The 20,589-nt window shown below is 40.9% G+C and overlaps 1 protein-coding gene across 1 annotated transcript in view; it reads left to right on the top strand.

The window, feature by feature from the left end:
- The window catches only part of LOC124620119 (protein bark beetle), a 351,158-nt gene that overhangs the window by 241,612 nt on the left and 88,957 nt on the right, over positions 1-20,589 (top strand). The window contains exons 18-20 of the mRNA XM_047146790.1: positions 6,900-7,130; positions 7,677-7,877; positions 8,742-8,973. Coding sequence (XP_047002746.1) covers positions 6,900-7,130; positions 7,677-7,877; positions 8,742-8,973 — 664 coding nt within the window. The remainder of the gene's footprint in view (positions 1-6,899; positions 7,131-7,676; positions 7,878-8,741; positions 8,974-20,589) is intronic.

The following is a 20,589-nucleotide window of genomic DNA, read 5'->3' as shown; positions in this document are numbered from 1 at the left end:
TATGTGAATGCTATGTACATTAATTTAATTCATTACCTTTTCTTATTTGTGTATTCGCGCTACTTAAGAGTGATCTTGCTATTGGCTGACTACATCACGTGTCCTATTGCTGTCATCAGCTGGCGAGATCACGTGAATGAGCTATGACGCTTACAAAAGATCGCAATCTCAATTTCAATGCTTCGGAAAGTGACATGCGTTATTTGGTGGAATTCAAATTTATACCTTCGTAATACGAAAATATGTAGTGTACATGTTGCTGCACATCAAAGGTCTTTCAAAACGTGCTTCTCCCCCTGAGTTTCGTTTTTTAAAGTGCTGGGAAATTCTACATCGGTATATGAAACCATAAACATTCAAAGGATTGATGACTTTTACAGTGCTGAGGAAGAGTATACTGTCACTTAACATGGAAAAAGTGTATTTTCATCTGGGAGAAAGTGTATTTTTAACCGGGAAATCCGGGAAAAATCCAGGAATTTTTTTCCTTGTCCACGTATACACCCTGAATGTGAAAGACAAGGTTGCATAAATAAAGGATTCAGGATATTGTTCTTGTGTGTAACCTGTAGCAGTTCTCAATTCCACACTGTGTTATGTTTATAGCGACTGAAAAGGAAAACTCTGTTTTATTCTCCCTCCAATCTGAAGGATTTTGAATTCACTAAGTATAGCACAGTGGAACTTACTGTCAGCCCTGTTTTGTGTATGTGCTGAACAGTGATATATCTTGGTCCACAGAGACATCCACTTTTAAAGATGAGCCAGATCTTGAAATGTGAATAAAGTTAATTTCAGCATGAAGCAGGTTCCTCAATTCTTGGGTTTGAAAACAAAGTCCACACTCTAGCTTAAGCTGCGGAGACGGAAGTTCTTCACAGGAAAGGCACTATCGGTCAAACAGTTTAGAAAAATTTCTAAGTCCAGCAAGGATGGAAGCATAAAGTCAAGTTTTGGCACTATCTTGTCAGTGAAGAAAACAAACAGTAGAAATTATGCCAAGTCCCAGCTGCCATTTCGCCGATCACACTGAGAGTCCATACAGAGGAGATGGCATGCTGTCCATGAAGATGGTGGCAGAGTTCAGAGCAAGGCATAGTGGAGATCTTCTAGTCAGTTCCTCACTGCAGTGGAACTGTTCTGCTAAGTTCACATGCCAGCCTAACTAACTGCTTTGTGGAAGGATACATGCAGGCCTATTATAGGCTCGTGACCCTGCGGATGTAGGAGAAGGTACGGTACATCAACAACCCCTGCCGTCACCATGAACGCCACTTGGTGGCGTGGCTGGAATGCTATTGTTGTCACCTTCTGGTCTGTTTGTGGAGTTCAGAGTTCCTTTGGTGTCTGATACTTGGGGGGCGGAGCTCACAGCAACCCAGATGATGTAGAAGATGCTGCTGTCAGCACCTGATGTTTAGTACATCATGGCAAACAGCAGTGAACATTCTCCTTCTCATTCCTAGCATTAATCCTGTCTAATATGGGGTCACTGTACTCAATATTTGGGAAATTTACTTTATTTAACTTTGTGGCCAGATGCCCTTCCTGTCGCTGCTGTTGTCAGCTACCTGAGGGAGGTAAGTTGTGTGTGCCACCTGTCTGTGAATTATGTGAACTTTATACTGTACTGTGTTTTAACTGTTTTGTTGTTGTGATTTCTGAGGTCAAAATTGGGGACAAGACCAGCATTTGCCTGAACAAGTGTCGGAAACTGCCTAAAAACCACACTCAGACTGGTCAGTGCACCACCCATAGTCATCAATCCACTGCACAGATTTGATTCAGTCCTGACTCACCTACCTGTCTCGCAAGCTAGCACAGTGTGTGCTATGCTATGCTATACTTGCTGGTCAAGAACATGAGCATTATTTGTGTAGCTATTTTCCAACTCCTTATCAATGATAACTTTGTGAAGTAATTAGCAGCCACAGGCATCCCCGTCCTTGCACAACATTATTGTGAAGCACTTTTCTTTCTAGAAACTGTGTGCCACGTGGTGCTGAAAACCTTTTACTAGGGCCAAAACTAATACATAGAAACAGTAAAGAGATTTCCAATGAAGATCAAAGCACATTCAGTTCTGAGTGTTAACAGATTCCTTTCAACCTTCAGTACAGCCATTTCCAAGTAGCAATAGAACATGCTTGGCACAAAGACCTTCGTCAAGAATGGAGTTGTTTGGTTCTTCATTATTGTTCTACAATTTTGTAGTAACTCACATCCTCATTATGGAGAAACTGGTTATTGAATTTTTGTTGCAGTCATATGATAATGATGAAGAGTTCTTGGGTAGGATCATTACAGGCAGTGAAATGAAGATTAACTTGTATAACATACACATAGTTTTTCTTGAATTTAACGATGAAAAACTGGGGTCCTTTTATTAATTGTAAGAAGGTCGGTACACTGCTCCATCTTCAGAAATAGATCCCATTACTCTAGAGTAGTGTTGCGATCTTAGACTGTGATGCACCAGTAGCACATTAGAAGCCAAGTATTAACTACTTGTTAACTTGCTAATTATGGTAACAAATTCTCATTGTTACTCATATGCAACTAAAGGAAAATTTTTAAAAAAATTATTGAAAAAGCAGACAACATTGAAAACTGTGCAGTGAGAAGAATGTACTATGTGAGTGAGGGTTGTATTCGCGATTGATGAAAAAATAAAAGATGGCTTCAAGAATGAACAGTAATTGCCGGGCATTTTGCAGCCAAAAAACAAAGCATCTAGTCCTCAAAAAGAAAGCTTTCCACTGACATACATGAGAAGTGACAATAGGGATGTGTGGTGACTAGTTAAATGTGCTCACTCAAAGCATTGGGTTTAGCAAAAGAACTAGTCATCACCAGCTTTGAAGCTAGCCAGAGCTGGCTATCAAGATTTTTCAGTTGAAACAGATTAGGTTCCCAGAGGAAAGCTACCATCATTCAATGGCTTTCAGGTGATTACAAGGCAAAAACAGTAAATTTTCATCACTATGTGATAAATTTGCACCATGGACAGTCCTGTATATTATCGCAAAATTGGTAACGCGGCTTAAATGTCAGTCTATTTTGAGATGCCGCTCAACAACATGGTGACCAGAAAAGGGGAATCCAGTGTCATCATAGAAACTGGTGGCAGTGAGAAGCAAAGGTGTACAGTGATGTTTGTAACTGGTGATGCGTGAAAGCTGCTGTCTTACATGATATTTAAAAGGAAAATTATTCCAAAAATATCTGAGAAAAGGATTTTGGTGAGAGCGAATCAAAAGGGTTGGATGAACAATAAACTTGTGGTTGATTGGGTGGCACATGTTTGGTAACGTTTCCCTGATGCATTACTCAATTTACATAATATGTTGGTCCTGGATAGATTCTGAAGACATACAGCTGAGGAAGTGGAAGACAAGTTACCAAAAGAAGAAACTGACATGGTCATTATCCCTGGAGACCTAACATCCATCCTGCAAAAATTAGATGCATGTATAAATCGGCCATTCAGAGCTGCACTTAAACAGTGATACACGCAATGGATGGCTGATGAAAACCACAAGTTCACACCGAGTGGAAGAATTAAATGGCTAGATTTGACGCAGATTTTGTGGATGGATAAAACGTGCATGGGACTCCATTCTGCTGCCAGTGGTGGAAAAATCCTTCAAAAAAAAGTGGTATTACAGATTCACTGTGTAACGATTCATGTGGATGTTACTTAACTTAAGTTTCTCCTGCCTGGTCCATTGATGAATGAATGCGAAATTTTCATGCTTCACAAAATTACATATATAAAATGCACAAATAAGGCCTCAAATTCTGGAAATTGGGAAACTATGAGATGTAAACAATTGGAGAGTTAATTAGAAATGTAATTACAGAGAATATTAATTATAGAGGAAGGCATAAAAATAAATAACAAATAAAAATACATCACTTGCTAATAATTTTTAAGCTGTTTCTCAAGATAGTGAGGTATTCTGTTACTGGGTTTTTAGGTTACCATTTTGTTAATTAGAAGTATTTATTTTTCATGCTAACATCTCTACAGTCTCTAGTTATTTATTTCTAAGGACTTATTAGTTCAATTTCTTGATCCGCACATACACAGACACAAGCAGACATTTGTCTGGCCTTTACAATGGATATGTGTGTGTGTGCGAGTGTATATCTGTCCTTTTTTTCCCCCTAAGGTAAGTCTTTCCACTCCCGGGATTGGAATGACTCCTTACCCTCTCCCTTAAAACCCACATACTTTCGTCTTTCCCTCTCCTTCCCTCTTTCCTGATGAAGCAACCGTTGGTTGCGATAGCTTGAATTTTGTGTGTATGTTAGTGTTTGTTTGTGTGTCTATAAACCTGCCAGCGCTTTCATTTGGTAAGTCACATCATCTTTGTTTTTTTATATATATAAAAGAATGTCTGCTTGTGTCTGTGTATGTGCGGATGGATATGTGTGTGTATGCGAGTGTATACCTGTCCTTTTTTCCCCCTAAGGTAAGTCTTTCCACTGCCGGGATTGGAATGACTCCTTACCCTCTCCCTTAAAACCCACATCCTTTTGTCTTTCCCTCTCCTTCCCTCTTTCCTGATGAAGCAACCGTTTGTTGCGAAAGCTTGAATTTTGTGTGTTTGTTTGTGTGTCTATCGACCTGCCAGTGCTTTTGTTTGGTAAGTCACATCATCTTTGTTTTTAGATGCATTTTTCCCACATGGAATGTTTCCCTCTATTATATATAAGGTCTTGTATGCGTGTCTTGTGTGTGTGTGTGTTATATATATATAAAAACAAAGATGATGTGACTTACCAAATGAAAGTGCTGGCAGGTCGACAGACACACAAACAAACATACACACAAAATTCAAGCTTTCGCAACAAACTGTTGCCTCATCAGGAAAGAGCAACAGTTTGTTGCGAAAGCTTGAATTTTGTGTGTATCTTTGTGTTTGTTTGTGTGTCTGTCGACCTGCCAGCACTTTCATTTGGTAAGTCACATCATCTTTGTTTTTAGATATATTTTTCCTATGTGGAATGTTTCCCTCTATTATAACCATATATATACAAAGATGATGTGACTTACCAAATGAAAGTGCTGGCAGGTCGACAGACACACTAACAAACACAAACATACACACAAAATTCAAGCTTTCGCAACAAACTGTTGCCTCATCAGGAAAGAGGGAAGGAGAGGGAAAGACGAAAGGATGTGGGTTTTAAGGGAGAGGGTAAGGAGTCATTCCAATCCCGGGAGCGGAAAGACTTACCTTAGGGGGAAAAAAGGACGGGTATACATTCGCACACACACACATATCCATCCACACATATACAGACACAAGCAGACATATTTAAAAGTGATGTCTTTAAAATAACTATCCGGATGCATATAAAAGAAGGTGGCATCAGACATTTCATATAAATCCTGGGGAAGGCTGTATCGTTATAACCGGACAGAACCAAGGACGAAGTTCTATGTGGAGATGGGGACAACAACAATGATTCTTCTACTAGTGATGACAATAAAAGTGAAGATGAATAGAATTATTATGTTACAATAATATTTTTGTAAATAAAACAAACACACATTAAAGCCAACGTTTCTTTTTTTCCCCGTCTTCCTTAAAAGTAGGGCATGCAGACTATTCGATGGTGCAGACTATTTGCGTATATATTATGTTCACTTTCTCTTCCAACCATGCAGAAGTCAATAAATTGGCATCAGTCTACTCTTGTGCAAGACTAAATTCGGGCAGATTGTGTCAGTGGAGAATTGGATGTTTACAGTATTCTGCGACAGAAAGGGAAATATGATCATTGACTTCCTACATGAGGTGAAATGGTGAACACTGGCTGTGACACTTAAAATTATCCCTATGAAATTGGTTGAATTCTGTAACCGTCTTAAAAAATTTACTAGCTATAGAATATTTCCTGTTTTAACAACTTTTTTATTTCCAATAATAGTTTAGCGCAGCTTGTTTTGCCAGCATGCTGCTATCTTCAGACATCCATATGTTATTGATATGGTACATTATTTTGTGCAGTATACAATCCTTTCAAATAAGGTTTTTATGGATATACCAGTTAGGTTAGGAGGCAGACTGTAACCTCTGATCAGAAATATTTAATACAAATTAATTTACATCATCTTTCAGTTTGGATGATTTATGCACTATAAATTACACAATATGAGAGTGTTTCATCAACTTCTGGTACACTGAACACAAAAACAGAAACAAAAACATGTCTTCACAGTTATTTTTTTTTGCAATGATGTTTACACACCAGCAACTGGCTCCAGCCATATTATGCACCAGTTGACTTCAATTTCTCACATTCTTCACATATCCAGCTGTTATTTAATTGTATCATATAAATTAAATTATCTTAAATTTTTTAGAAAAAGAAAATCCAACCAAACATTATGGGGACAGCAGAAAAAGGCATATTTGTCAGTACGCTTGGATAACTGGAACAAACCTCAATGAGATGAAAGCATTGTTCCTTGTATTACTGTTTATTCCTTCAGTTGTTACTTTCTCCCATATGTCTCCTATTCCTGTAAGCTTTTCCCTCCTGGTGAGAATTGTATTTACAAATGTTCCAATGTAGTGCCACAGCATACTTCTGTTTGTTTATTTGTAAACCTTGCTCTAGTTATGGATCTGGTGTTCAAACCTCCTCTGCTGTTTCACATAATATTAATTTTACATTTATTTCATCTAGTAGACAAATTGAAAGAAAGCTGTGTTATGCATTTCTGCACAAAAAGTTAACACCACAACACAGTGATCCAAAGCAACATTCCAGCACAGTAGCAGTCTGGAGCAGACATACATTATTGTCATTGCAGTGAGAGGTAATGTTATATGCAGTTTTGCCTAAATTGCAAGCAACTTATACATAATGATATTTTTCAGACTTGTAGGTGATGTGGGAGAACTGTACTTACGCACAGGAAATGAAACCATGGAAGTTATGTCAAGTGAGGTGACTTTCAATAAACGTGAAGCTGTTTTGGTTGATTCTCCAAGGTTCTTGAGGAATAGCACTGCTGAGCAAACAGATACAGCACCTTTGGCAGAAGTCAACATCACCATTGATTCAACACTGTTGACTGATAATGGAGCAGGAATACACCAGCACGGCAAGTATGTAATTTAATATTAAGCATATCTTTTTATGCCCAACAAGACAATGTGATTTGTATTTAACCTTTTTTAATTGTGTTCTTGTTCGTGATATTGAACATTAGTTTCTGAAAAAATCATACCTAAAGTGAAGAAAGATAGGTTTGTGTGTCATAGCCCGATGACATTATTAGAGATGGAACACCAGCTTGTCAAGAATGAAGAAAAAAATCAACTGTGACCCTTTTCGGGAGCCTAAGTGACATATGCCAGAAGTGATTTCAGGAAATGATAAAAAGCCTAAAGTGGGTGGAGATTTGATAGGAAATTCATGCAGTGTTTTTTTATTATATCTCATGGAGAAAATACCAATAGCCTGTAATTTGTTAGATGTTCAGTACATTACTTTTGAGTCTCTGTAGTATTGGTTAATGTTTTTTCTAGATCACTGTTACTTAAACACAGTGTAATTCTACTAATGTGGTGTATTAGGAAGTGCAGCACTTTTCTTAACGGTAAGAAATAGTAATAGCTTCAGCAGTTAACTGTGTGCTGATTTTATTTCAGAGACCTAAGAGGCTCGGCAAATTTATTCCACTGGCAAGTGAAGGACAGTTCAGTAGAACGCAATAAAGCTGGTGGTTTTGTTATTGAGCTGCCATATGTTTGGCAATACAATGAAAACTTCACACATTCTGTTGTGTTGATGAACAATACGTGGCGAAACAACTTTAATTTTGCTGTTGAAATTGGAGGTCATTTTGCCAGGTAAGAAGTTTTTTCTTCCCCTCATCCTGGTTAAGTTTTTTGGAGTATAGAATGAAGTTAAATCTTAAACCTTTAGTCCCTGAGCGTAAATCAAATAGATGAAAAGTTAAAATATATACATCAATGGTAACTGATGTGTCTTTCATTGTTTATTATTGCTATAATCTGTTTGATGCGTATTAGTCTCTTACTGTATCACCAATGTTTGCACATTCATGTAATGTTTACCTTTTACCGGAGATGATAGTTTTATGCACCAAGGGCTCTGGAGAGTTGTGCATGGACAATGGAAAAGTTTCTGAAGTTTCAACCTCATCATTACTTCTGGCACAGCTAAGGACAATGAGACAGTATGTTCCTCATCATACATACTAGAACATTTTGTCATTAAATTGCCTGTAGTGTCATATGATTATGGTGTTACTTCTCATGGGTCTCTGACAGTATCCATTCCTAACTGCCTAAGGGTCTAATTGTGTCACATGTCCTTCAGGTGCTGGGAGGCTGTGATAAAGTTATCTATTACATGGATAAGTCTTCCTTTACAAACCTGAATCTACACTGAATTAGCTTTACTTACCAAAATTTCGTGGTCATATTTACATTGTGCTCAAATCTCTAGTGACGTGTAGGGTAATTATAACTCCTTATTTCCTCTTAATTATAACTCCTTATTTCCTCTTTTGAGTCTTAAACTGTAAACGGTACATCCTTTTGAAACTTTTAGATTGTAAGGTGAATTATAATAAATGATATAAGAAGCAATAAAAAATTATGAACAGAATTTTTTGCTTTTAACTGGTATGATGTAGATATGTTTTGGTAAGCAACAGACGTGTACTTTGGTTTTAATTGTGTTTTCAGGCTGAATGTATCCAAGAACATGTTCCGTGAAAATGTATGTCATGCAAGTGAAGGCCTCCTGTCAGTTAGAGGAATGGAAAAACTTATGCTGCTGAATCGTAACCTGATTGAGGGAAATCGCTGCCATTATCTGGTAGAATTTGGAGCTAATAGCCAGTCAGAGATTTTGGGCACTGTTCCAGCATTTTTTATATTCAATGAAGTTCGACGAAATACAGCACCACCGCAGCAGGTTATTTGAACTGCATCTACTTACAAGCAAATTACATAATCTGTTTTCATTTCTTGTACTAATCCATTACTGTCTTTTTAGCACATCAGTTGCCTACACAGTTAATTACTTGAATGAGACCAAAGTTGGATTAGCATACTTGTCACAACACATGACTATGAAACATAGCTTACACATTTGGAAATATATTTGCCGCTGGTTATTGCAGCATAAATGTAAATTTTTGTGATTAAAGCTGTCTGGATTGCTTAACCCTTAAGTGGGTATTTTTTATGCGCACTCTTTATCAGTGGATTATTTCCCCTAGCTCTGGCTGATGCAGTTGCGCCACATGCCTTGCTCACTCATTAAAACATTTTTCTGTTGATTTTAGTTTTTGGACCAATGTATTACAGAAGAAAATGAAATTTTATTTTTCCCGTAGTTATTGCCAGAGACTAATCATGACTACTAATTACTTTTTTTGCTGCCACGTTTTCTGTAAAGAAAGTGTGCTCTGAAGCATGTAATGTCTAATAAATGGGGAAAATCTTCTGATAATGTTTTTGCATTCTGCTCCTTACCATTTGGTAGCATTGCAATTGGGTATCACTCTTATCCATGCCTCCTGTATTCATCTTGTAGGTGATGAGAACACTTGGCTTTTGTATGATGCCATTCTCTGGATGTACTTCCTGAAATGTATATGCTGACTATCACAACACCTCACTTGTCCTTCCATTTCATTGACCTCTGCTTGTTTCTCCACACTGTGGCATATTTGCTCTTCAGTTTTTTCTTTTTTATGAAGTCAAGGAACTCCTTTCATCCAAGATGAAGTTTCTAGAGCAACAGAAAATCATCAACAGTAATGTCCCTTTGTGACTGCACTTCCGTAATCTGCTAAGCTTCGAATACGTTTCTGTTCATGGCATCTAAGGGATCATACGATTTATTATCTACAAAATGGAGAAATTGTGACAAAATATGTAATGTTCTTTAATTTGTAAATTTCTTAAACAGTGTGTGTATCAAGTGATTTCCTCTTGGAAAAGTACAGTTTGTGTTCTCACTTGTGCAAAATTCCCTGAAGAATGAATATTCCAGTCAGTATTTTCACCTCATCACTTGTTGTGCCTTAACAGCAGTGAACCCCAGATATTGCTGCTAAATTGGGATGAGAAGCTGTGTACTAATGTGCATATAAGTTTGTTTGGTTAGCTATTGTTTTGCAAAAACAGTCCTCTACACAACATTGAAAACTATTCATTTATGCCATTCTTACCAGTAAACAAAAAGTGCTAGTGGGCTGAACTGACATGCAAAAGCATCTGTTACAGTGCTGCATCATTCTCACATGCTTCTGAATGATGCATATAACTGTAATTTTTTTCACCATCTGTGTTTTGCCAAGTATCAGAGCCGTTAATAGTTATTGTTACTAGCTTAAGGCAGCTGTTCTATTTCTGATACCCACAAATGGCTTCTTTTTACCATTACGAAAGGTAACCAACTTGTAAACTCAAAGCTAACAGCACAAAAATCATGATTTACTGTCACTTGACGCAAAAAATGCACTCATGGGACAGATGTTATAACTCTCCAAGAATACATTATTTTGGCTGATAAGGGATACCAACTGTTAGAGGAAGCACGAACTAATAGCACTGTAACACCTCTTGGCCTGAAATTCATCATTCCCATTAGCTGCAAGCCACGGAATGCTGCTGACGAATACATCCGTCAAATCCACTGAGAAAAATTGGACTATGAATGGATATGTCTATCATGTCCACTTACAGAGTTAATATATATCTTTAACTCTTAACAGTGTTTCAGTTTCAGCCATCAAAAGTGAAGGAAGAGTTATTAGTTATACATTACCAGGTGACAAAAGATAAATATTAAAAAGTTTAAAAAATTGCATACTCACTAATCAAAATTAGAACTTGTACAAGTCAGTGGCAGTTTCACTGAAACCTTTGCCTAAGGAGGGTGTCTGCTGACAACAGGCTCAAAAGCTTACAGAAATACAAGGGGTAGCAGACAGGTGGTGCTAATGGGAGATACATTGCCTTCATTTTTCAGATTGTGTACATATAAAAGTCAACTCAGTGCTTCTATTTTTCAGTGAGTGGTCTCCTTTACTCCTGAAATGATTACATTCTACCAGGACCTTCGTACTATAATTTGGTGGATCTATACTCCCAGAGTAATTTTCTCCATGTACGTCCGTTAGATGTCTTGATGTTATTATTGTGGGATTGAGGAGTTTGTCAAAGTGTTGGCACTATCTTTCACATATCTCATTCTCCTCACTTGTAATTTTTTCTGTTTCATCTTTTATCAGATTTGTTCACCACCAAAGTGTTTCTGTGGTGCATTTACTTCTCTATAATATTTCCTTACCTTATCCTTATTCCTCAAAAGCTCCATTCTTCAATGTTTGCTCTCATCCACTTTATCTTGCTTCTTGGATGGGTCCTCTTCTCAATCCACTGTTTTTTATTTTATTTTTATATATATATATATATATATATATATATATATATATATATATATATATATATATATATATATATATATATATATAATAGAGGGAAACATTCCACGTGGGAAAAATATATCGAAAAAGAAAGATGATGAAACTTACCAAACAAAAGCGCTGGCAGGTCGATAGACACACAAACAAACACAAACATACACACAAAATTCTAGCTTTCGCAACCAATGGTTGCCTCGTCAGGAAAGAGGGAAGGAGAAGGAAAGACAAAAGGATATGGGTTTTAAGGGAGAGGGTAAGGAGTCATTCCAATCCCGGGAGCGGAAAGACTTACCTTAGGGGGAAAAAAGGACAGGTATACACTCGCACACACACACATATCCATCCACACATACACAGACACAAGCAGACATTTGTAAAGGCAAAGAGTTTGGGCAGAGATGTCAGTCGGGGCAGATGTACAGAGGCAAAGATGAAGTTGAAAGACAGGTGAGGTATGAGCGGCGGCAAATTGAAATTAGAAATTAGCGGAGATTGAGGCCTGGCGGATAGCGAGAAGAAAGGATATGCTGAAGGGCAAGTTCCCATCTCCGGAGTTCTGACAGGTTGGTGTTAGTGGGAAGTATCCAGATAACCCGGACGGTGTAACACTGTGCCAAGATGTGCTGGCCGTGCACCAAGGCATGTTTAGCCACAGGGTGATCCTCATTACCAACAAACACTGTCTGCCTGTGTCCATTCATGCGAATGGACAGTTTGTTGCTGGTCATTCCCACATAGAACGCTTCACAGTGTAGGCAGGTCAGTTGGTAAATCACGTGGGTGCTTTCACACGTGGCTCTGCCTTTGATCGTGTACACCTTCCGGGTTACAGGACTGGAATAGGTGGTGGTGGGAGGGTGCATGGGACAGGTTTTACACCGGGGGCGGTTACAGGGGTAGGAGCCAGAGGGTAGGGAAGGTGGTTTGGGGATTTCATAGGGATGAACTAAGAGGTTGCGAAGGTTAGGTGGACGGCGGAAAGACACTCTTGGTGGAGTGGGGAGAATTTCATGAAGGATGGATCTCATTTCAGGGCAGGATTTGAGGAAGTCGTATCCCTGCTGGAGAGCCACATTCAGAATCTGATCCAGTCCCGGAAAGTATCCCGTCACAAGTGGGGCACTTTTGGGGTTCTTCTGTGGAAGGTTCCGGGTTTGAGGAGATGAGGATGTGGCTCTGGTTATTTGCTTCTGTACCAGGTCGGGAGGGTAGTTACGGGATGCAAAAGCTGTTTTCAGGTTGTTGGTGTAATGGTTCAAGGATTCCGGACTGGAGCAGATTCGTTTGCCACGAAGACCAAGGCTGTAGGGAAGGGACCGTTTGATGTGCAATGTTTAATGTGGACGGACGTGTGAAGCTGGCCATTGGACAGGTGGAGGTCAACGTCAAGGAAAGTGGCATGGGATTTGGAGTAGGACCAGGTGAATCTGATGGAACCAAAGGAGTTAAGGTTGGAGAGGAAATTCTGGAGTTCTTCTTCACTGTGAGTCCAGATCACGAAAATGTCATCAATAAATCTGTACCAAACTTCGGGTTGGCAGGCCTGGGTAACCAGGAAGGCTTCCTCTAAGCGACCCATGAATAGGTTGGCATACGAGGGGGCCATCCTGGTACCCATGGCTGTTCCCTTTAATTGTTGGTATGTCTGGCCTTCAAAAGTGAAGAAGTTGTGGGTCAGGATGAAGCTGGCTAAGGTAATGAGGAAAGAGGTTTTAGGTAGGGCGGCAGGTGATCGGCGTGAAAGGAAGTGCTCCATCGCAGCGAGGCCCTGGATGTGGACGGACGTGTGAAGCTGGCCATTGGACAGGTGGAGGTCAACGTCAAGGAAAGTGGCATGGGATTTGGAGTAGGACCAGGTGAATCTGATGGAACCAAAGGAGTTAAGGTTGGAGAGGAAATTCTGGAGTTCTTCTTCACTGTGAGTCCAGATCACGAAAATGTCATCAATAAATCTGTACCAAACTTCGGGTTGGCAGGCCTGGGTAACCAGGAAGGCTTCCTCTAAGCGACCCATGAATAGGTTGGCATACGAGGGGGCCATCCTGGTACCCATGGCTGTTCCCTTTAATTGTTGGTATGTCTGGCCTTCAAAAGTGAAGAAGTTGTGGGTCAGGATGAAGCTGGCTAAGGTAATGAGGAAAGAGGTTTTAGGTAGGGCGGCAGGTGATCGGCGTGAAAGGAAGTGCTCCATCGCAGCGATGTGGACGGACGTGTGAAGCTGGCCATTGGACAGGTGGAGGTCGACGTCAAGGAAAGTGGCATGGGATTTGGAGTAGGACCAGGTGAATCTGATGGAACCAAAGGAGTTAAGGTTGGAGAGGAAATTCTGGAGTTCTTCTTCACTGTGAGTCCAGATCACCAACAAGCAACAGTACCTCCATTATGACAGCTGCCACCCATTCCACATCAAACGGTCCCTTCCCTACAGCCTTGGTCTTCGTGGCAAATGAATCTGCTCCAGTCCGGAATCCTTGAACCATTACACCAACAACCTGAAAACAGCTTTTGCATCCCGTAACTACCCTCCCGACCTGGTACAGAAGCAAATAACCAGAGCCACATCCTCATCTCCTCAAACCCGGAACCTTCCACAGAAGAACCCCAAAAGTGCCCCACTTGTGACGGGATACTTTCCGGGACTGGATCAGATTCTGAATGTGGCTCTCCAGCAGGGATACGACTTCCTCAAATCCTGCCCTGAAATGAGATCCATCCTTCATGAAATTCTCCCCACTCCACCAAGAGTGTCTTTCCGCCGTCCACCTAACCTTCGCAACCTCTTAGTTCATCCCTGTGAAATCCCCAAACCACCTTCCCTACCCTCTGGCTCCTACCCCTGTAACCGCCCCCGGTGTAAAACCTGTCCCATGCACCCTCCCACCACCACCTATTCCAGTCCTGTAACCCGGAAGGTGTACACGATCAAAGGCAGAGCCACGTGTGAAAGCACCCACGTGATTTACCAACTGACCTGCCTACACTGTGAAGCGTTCTATGTGGGAATGACCAGCAACAAACTGTCCATTCGCATGAATGGACACAGGCAGACAGTGTTTGTTGGTAATGAGGATCACCCTGTGGCTAAACATGCCTTGGTGCACGGCCAGCACATCTTGGCACAGTGTTACACCGTCCGGGTTATCTGGATACTTCCCACTAACACCAACCTGTCAGAACTCCGGAGATGGGAACTTGCCCTTCAGCATATCCTTTCTTCTCGCTATCCGCCAGGCCTCAATCTCCGCTAATTTCTAATTTCAATTTGCCGCCGCTCATACCTCACCTGTCTTTCAACTTCATCTTTGCCTCTGTACATCTGCCCCGACTGACATCTCTGCCCAAACTCTTTGCCTTTACAAATGTCTGCTTGTGTCTGTGTATGTGTGGATGGATATGTGTGTGTGTGCGAGTGTATACCTGTCCTTTTTTCCCCCTAAGGTAAGTCTTTCCGCTCCCGGGATTGGAATGACTCCTTACCCTCTCCCTTAAAACCCATATCCTTTTGTCTTTCCTTCTCCTTCCCTCTTTCCTGACGAGGCAACCATTGGTTGCGAAAGCTAGAATTTTGTGTGTATGTTTGTGTTTGTTTGTGTGTCTATCGACCTGCCAGCGCTTTTGTTTGGTAAGTTTCATCATCTTTCGTTTTCGATATATATATATATATATATATATATATATATATATATATCTTATACCATCCTTCTTGTACACTGTGATTGATGTCTCCTTTTATATGCCTTATTCTCTTCTTCCATTTCAGTTTTGCACTCAGGGTCAAACCATGGAGATCTCATGTGCCTTACTTAACTTTGTTTCATTTCCTGATGTCACTGTGTTATCCTTTGCTCATACTGTTCTGTAATTTCAGCTGATTCTAAAGCTGCTATATCATATTTAGGACTACTGGGTTGTGTTCCTTGCACTTTGTTGGAGATCCTAGCCCTCACTTATGCCTAGATGAGAAAGTGATTGATATACAGTGCTATTTCAAATGATTGAAGCGATTTCATAAATTCACTGTAGCTCCATTCATTGACATATGGTCACGACACACTACAGATACGTAGAAAAACTCATAAAGTTTTGTTTGGCTGAAGCCGCACTTCCGGTTTCTGCCGCCAGAGCGCTCGAGAGCGCAGTGAGACAAAATGGTGACAGGAGCCGAGAAAGCGTATGTCGTGCTTGAAATGCACTCACATCAGTCAGTCATAACAGTGCAACGACACTTCAGAACGAAGTTCAACGAAGATCCACCAACTGCTAACTCCATTCAGCAATGGTATGCGCAGTTTAAAGCTTTTGGATGCCTCTGTAAGGGGAAATCAATGGGTCGGCCTGCAGTGAGTGAAGAAACGGTTGAACGCGTGCGGGCAAGTTTCACGCGTAGCCCACAGAAGTCGACGAATAAAGCAAGCAGGGAGCAAAACGTACCACAGCCAACGGTTTGGAAAATCTTATGGTAAAGGCTAAAGCAGAATCCTTACCGTTTACAATTGCTACAAGCCCTGACACCCGATGACAAGGTCAAACGCTTTGAATTTTCGGCGCGGTTGCAACAGCTCATGGAAGAGGATGCGTTCATTGCGAAACTTGTATTCAGTGCTGAAGCAACATTTTTTCTTAATGGTGGAGTGAACAGACACAATGTGCGAATCTGGGCAGTAGAGAATCCTCACGCATTCGTGCAGCAAATTCGCAATTCACCAAAAGTTAACGTATTTTGTGCAATCTCATGGTTTAAAGTTTATGGCCCCTTTTTCTTCTGCGAAAAAACGTTACAGGACACGTGTATCTGGACATACTGGAAAATTGGCTCATGCCACAACTGGAGACTGACAGAGCCATCTTCATCTTTCAAGAGGATGGTGCTCCACCGCACTTCCATCATGATGTTCGGCATTTCTTAAACAGGAGATTGGAAAACCGATGGATCGGTCGTGGTGGAGATCATGATCAGCAATTCATGTCATGGCCTCCACGCTCTCCCGACTTAACCCCATGCGATTTCTTTCTGTGGGGTTATGTGAAAGATTCAGTGTTTAAACCTCCTCCGCCAAGAAACGTGCCAGAACTGCGAGCTCCCATCAACGATGCTTTAGAACTCATTGATGGGGACATGCTGCGCCGAGTGTGGGAGGAACTTGATTATGGGCTTGATATCTGCCGAATCACTAAAGGGGCACATATCGAACATTTGTGAATGCCTAAAAAAACTTTTTGAGTTTTTGTATGTGTGTGCAAAGCATTGTGAAAATATCTCAAATAATAAAGTTATTGTAGAGCTGTGAAACCGCTTCAATCATTTGTAATAACCCCGTATGTATCTCTAAGGCTCCACACATCCAGTAGTTCTGATTTGTGCCTTGCATCTATCAGCTTGCTCTCCCCCCTCCACACCCCTTACCGCCCCCGTCCCTGACAGGTTATGTGTGTGACCTGCTTTTGTGTATGTGTGTGTGAGAGAGAGAGAGGGAGAGAGAGAAAGAGAGAGAATCTATATAAGAAGAAAGCCTTCTGGCTGACAGTTTACATTTTCAGTAGTCTTTTTGCTGTGCCCGTCTGCGACTCAAAATCTCCGCTGTATGGTGAGTAGCAGTCTATCCCTCTCAAAATACTGTCAATTTCATTTTTTAAGTTTCCGACTTGTGATGTCCATGTTTCTCTGTGTATGACTTTATTTGGGAACAGTGTTGAACCCACCACCATATTTATAGGTGCTGCAAATAATGTAAGTCATATTGCATAATCATTGCTCATGATTTACTGTGAAATCCAATTGTTGGTCTAAAGAACTGTTCTTTCCCCATTCTAGCATTTGGGCCACCAGCTATTATTTTAATCTTGTGTTCTGGACAACCATGGTATGTTCTTTCTGAAAGTTCATGGATTACTTCTTTTCTCCTTCCTCAGATTCTTCCATTGATACATGGGCATTAATTATAGAATAATTAAAGAATTTTTCCTTTATTCTGAGTGTTGATAATTTCAGAATAATACAGACCTGGCCAAGATTTGCACTCCCAGAGTGCGCTCGCACTCTGCAAGTGCAGCAGAGTCTGCTCAGCACTTCAACCACTTCACTATTCCATGCACATGTGTGTGTGTGTGTGTGTGTGTGTGTGTCAGTTATATGCTGAAGGTTGCAGATGCAGGAAACTTAGGAAGATGTATTTGCAGTGTAATCGAACTACTTTTAAGGGGCAAATGTTGCAGCATATTTTGTAAGCAGCATTTTATCACTAGAGTTTATTTTCAACATTTTATTTTTCTACTAAATCAGCAACTTTACTTCTTAATGCAATAAGTACATTGGTAGAACTATGGTGTATTATACAGGCAAACATGTGGACTTATGCATATTAAAATCTTCCAGATCTGAAGATTGGCAGGATCTTGTCAGTTTCACAACAGAAAATACCTATTTGCACACATACATTGAACAAAACATGAAATGACTATAGTGGCTTGTCTGTGCAGTCAAGAATTTTACTCTTGGGGTAATATTTTATAAGAGCCTTGTAAATATATAGATTGTACAAACTGATCATTGAGCCAAGTGCTACACTGTGTGTCTACCAGCTAAAACTGGAGATAATATGGAGGTACTTCAGCAACCAAAAGCGAGAATGGTCTGACAAGTAAATCAGAATCGTTCTTCAATGTTAAAATTCTTAGAAGCTCCTGAGAACTCATAATTAAATGTTTCAGTTATTGAAACACAGTCAGTCATGTCTTGTCCATAAATGACTGCCTCGTGTTCCATAAATGTTCCATGTCATGAACTTGAAGCTGATTTTTTTCATTTCATTTTTATTTAATAGCATCAATCTTGTCCATGATATCTGTTACCAAATGATATTCCCCTTGCATTAAGTTCAGCCAGCATTCACTATCATTCATCGAAAGGCAAGTGCATTATATCATCTGTGTGGCTGGTGTTGTAAGGATGTTCTAATGAAAGTATAACAGTGCAGTGACGTATTAAGCCTTCAAACTACCATTCAGTGTTGAATGATGTGGTCTCTCCACTTTTTCTTTTTCTGGATAAGTGTACAGACACAATGGTATTCTTAATGTAGATCTCAATCTAATTTAACATAATTGGTCTTGTTAGTGAACTGTAACCAGCCGACTGTGTTGTTTTAGTGATGTCCAGCTGTATCTGCTCCTCACCCCTTAGTACAAATTCACCACTACTCTCAGAGCACTAGCCAGGAGCGCAGCTAGAAAACTTTCACTTCCAGAGTGCTGTTTGGCCAGGCCTGGACTACTAGGTCTAAACCTGATTACTAAATGTTTTTGTTGGTGATGTACCACGAAACCTGTGCCAAACTCGTGCTTCCTCCCACTGTAGCTGTAAAATATGTTAACTTCTCTCTTTTCTATGCCTTCGCTTCCAGTCCACCTTACTTCTTGCAGCACTATGTTGCTCTGCTCCAGTTTCATTGTTTGATCCAGCAGCACTCTCAAGACTCCTGGGAATCCAGTTGTCCACAGGACTACCTCAGCACCATGCAGACACTTCATAGAGGTATTTGCCATATGCAGATGAGCATTGTCCTGTTGAAAAACGGCACCATGATACTGTCATGAGGACACAGGATGTTTATGACCTTCTGTGTGCTGTCAGATTTCCCTCAATGATACCAGCTGTGACCTGAAGCCATACCCAATGGCTCCCTACACAGTGACACCCGGAGTAACACAGCTGTATCTCTCCAGACAGAAGAATGGGGCCTCTCCCCAGGACGCTGCCATATTTACTGACAATTGTCATCTGAGGTAGTGCACAAACACACTTCATCGCTGAACACAGTGCAATGCCATTCATCAGCAATCCATGCTTCCTGATCATGGCACCACTCTGGACATAGTCGTTTGTGTTGTAGTGTTAAGAGCAGCCTGTTCATGGGACTGCAGTTCCCAGGTCCAGCCTCTACTAGTCTCTGACCTTTGGTGGGGGATGACATGAATATTGCAGGCAGTCCAGTACTTGTCCTCATACGGAAAGCTTGGCCGTGAAGGGGTTACAGTGTGCTTGGTGCGCAATATGGCGATTCTCCTTTGTGGTGGTCAGACATGGTTGACCAGAACCTTGGTGACAAGTATGCCTGCCCTCACGTCCCCATGCAATTCAACTTCAAGGTGCTGTCACAACAGAATGTCCCACAAATCTGGATAATTTGAATAGTTAGCCAAGTGGAGACCCACAATGAGACTTCTTTCAAACTTGTGTCACTTTCTGATAACTCTGTCTCATACAAGTAAACACTGGCATCTCTGTGTCCTTTGCGGTGATCACTCAACATCCGACACTCTTCACTCCCACTATATACCATACCAGGTCTGGTAACAGAACTGAACACAAACAATACTAATGCACTCTGGTGGCTGTTCTGCCTGTCACAGAGAATTGCAACTTTAATCGTTTACATACCTGCCAATTATGGGTAAGAAGTTACAATGACATCTGGCCATGTCTTCTGTGTGCTTCGCGTTTTTGTCAGCCATATATATAGAGAGAGACACACACACACACACACACACACACACACACACACATCTGAAGATAGGTGTTCACTGTGGATATTGCATCACAGACACAGTCCCTTTGACTGGTCGGAGATGTCACTAAACTCGCCCAAAGATGTAAACTACCATGCATGAGCAGCACCTATTAGACGGAGGGGGTCCGACAGCTGATCAGTTCCAGTCATCCACCAGGAAGGAGGTACATGGCTCATGTTGTCTGCAGTTCAACCATGCCTAGACGGTCAATACCAGGGATTGATCGTGTCTGGATTGTTACTTTGTGTTCGGAAGGGCTCACAACAAGTGAAGTGTCCGGGCATCTCGGAGTGAACCAAATTGATGTTGTTCGGACGTGGAGAAGATACAGAGAGACAGGAACTGTCGATGACACACCCCGTTCAGGCCGCCCAAGGGCTACTATTGCAGTGGATGACCGCTACCTATGGATTATGGCTCGGAGAAACCCTGACTGCAATGCCACCATGTTGAATAATGCTTTTAGTGCAGCCACAGGATGTTGTGTTATGACTCAAACTGTGCGCAATATGCTGCATGATGCG

This window comes from Schistocerca americana, chromosome 6 (assembly GCF_021461395.2).
Source record: "Schistocerca americana isolate TAMUIC-IGC-003095 chromosome 6, iqSchAmer2.1, whole genome shotgun sequence".
In the NCBI taxonomy this organism is placed as follows: Eukaryota; Metazoa; Arthropoda; class Insecta; order Orthoptera; family Acrididae; genus Schistocerca; species Schistocerca americana.
The sequence above is the reverse complement of the archived record's forward strand: the minus strand, read 5'-3'. Positions and strand labels throughout refer to the sequence as shown.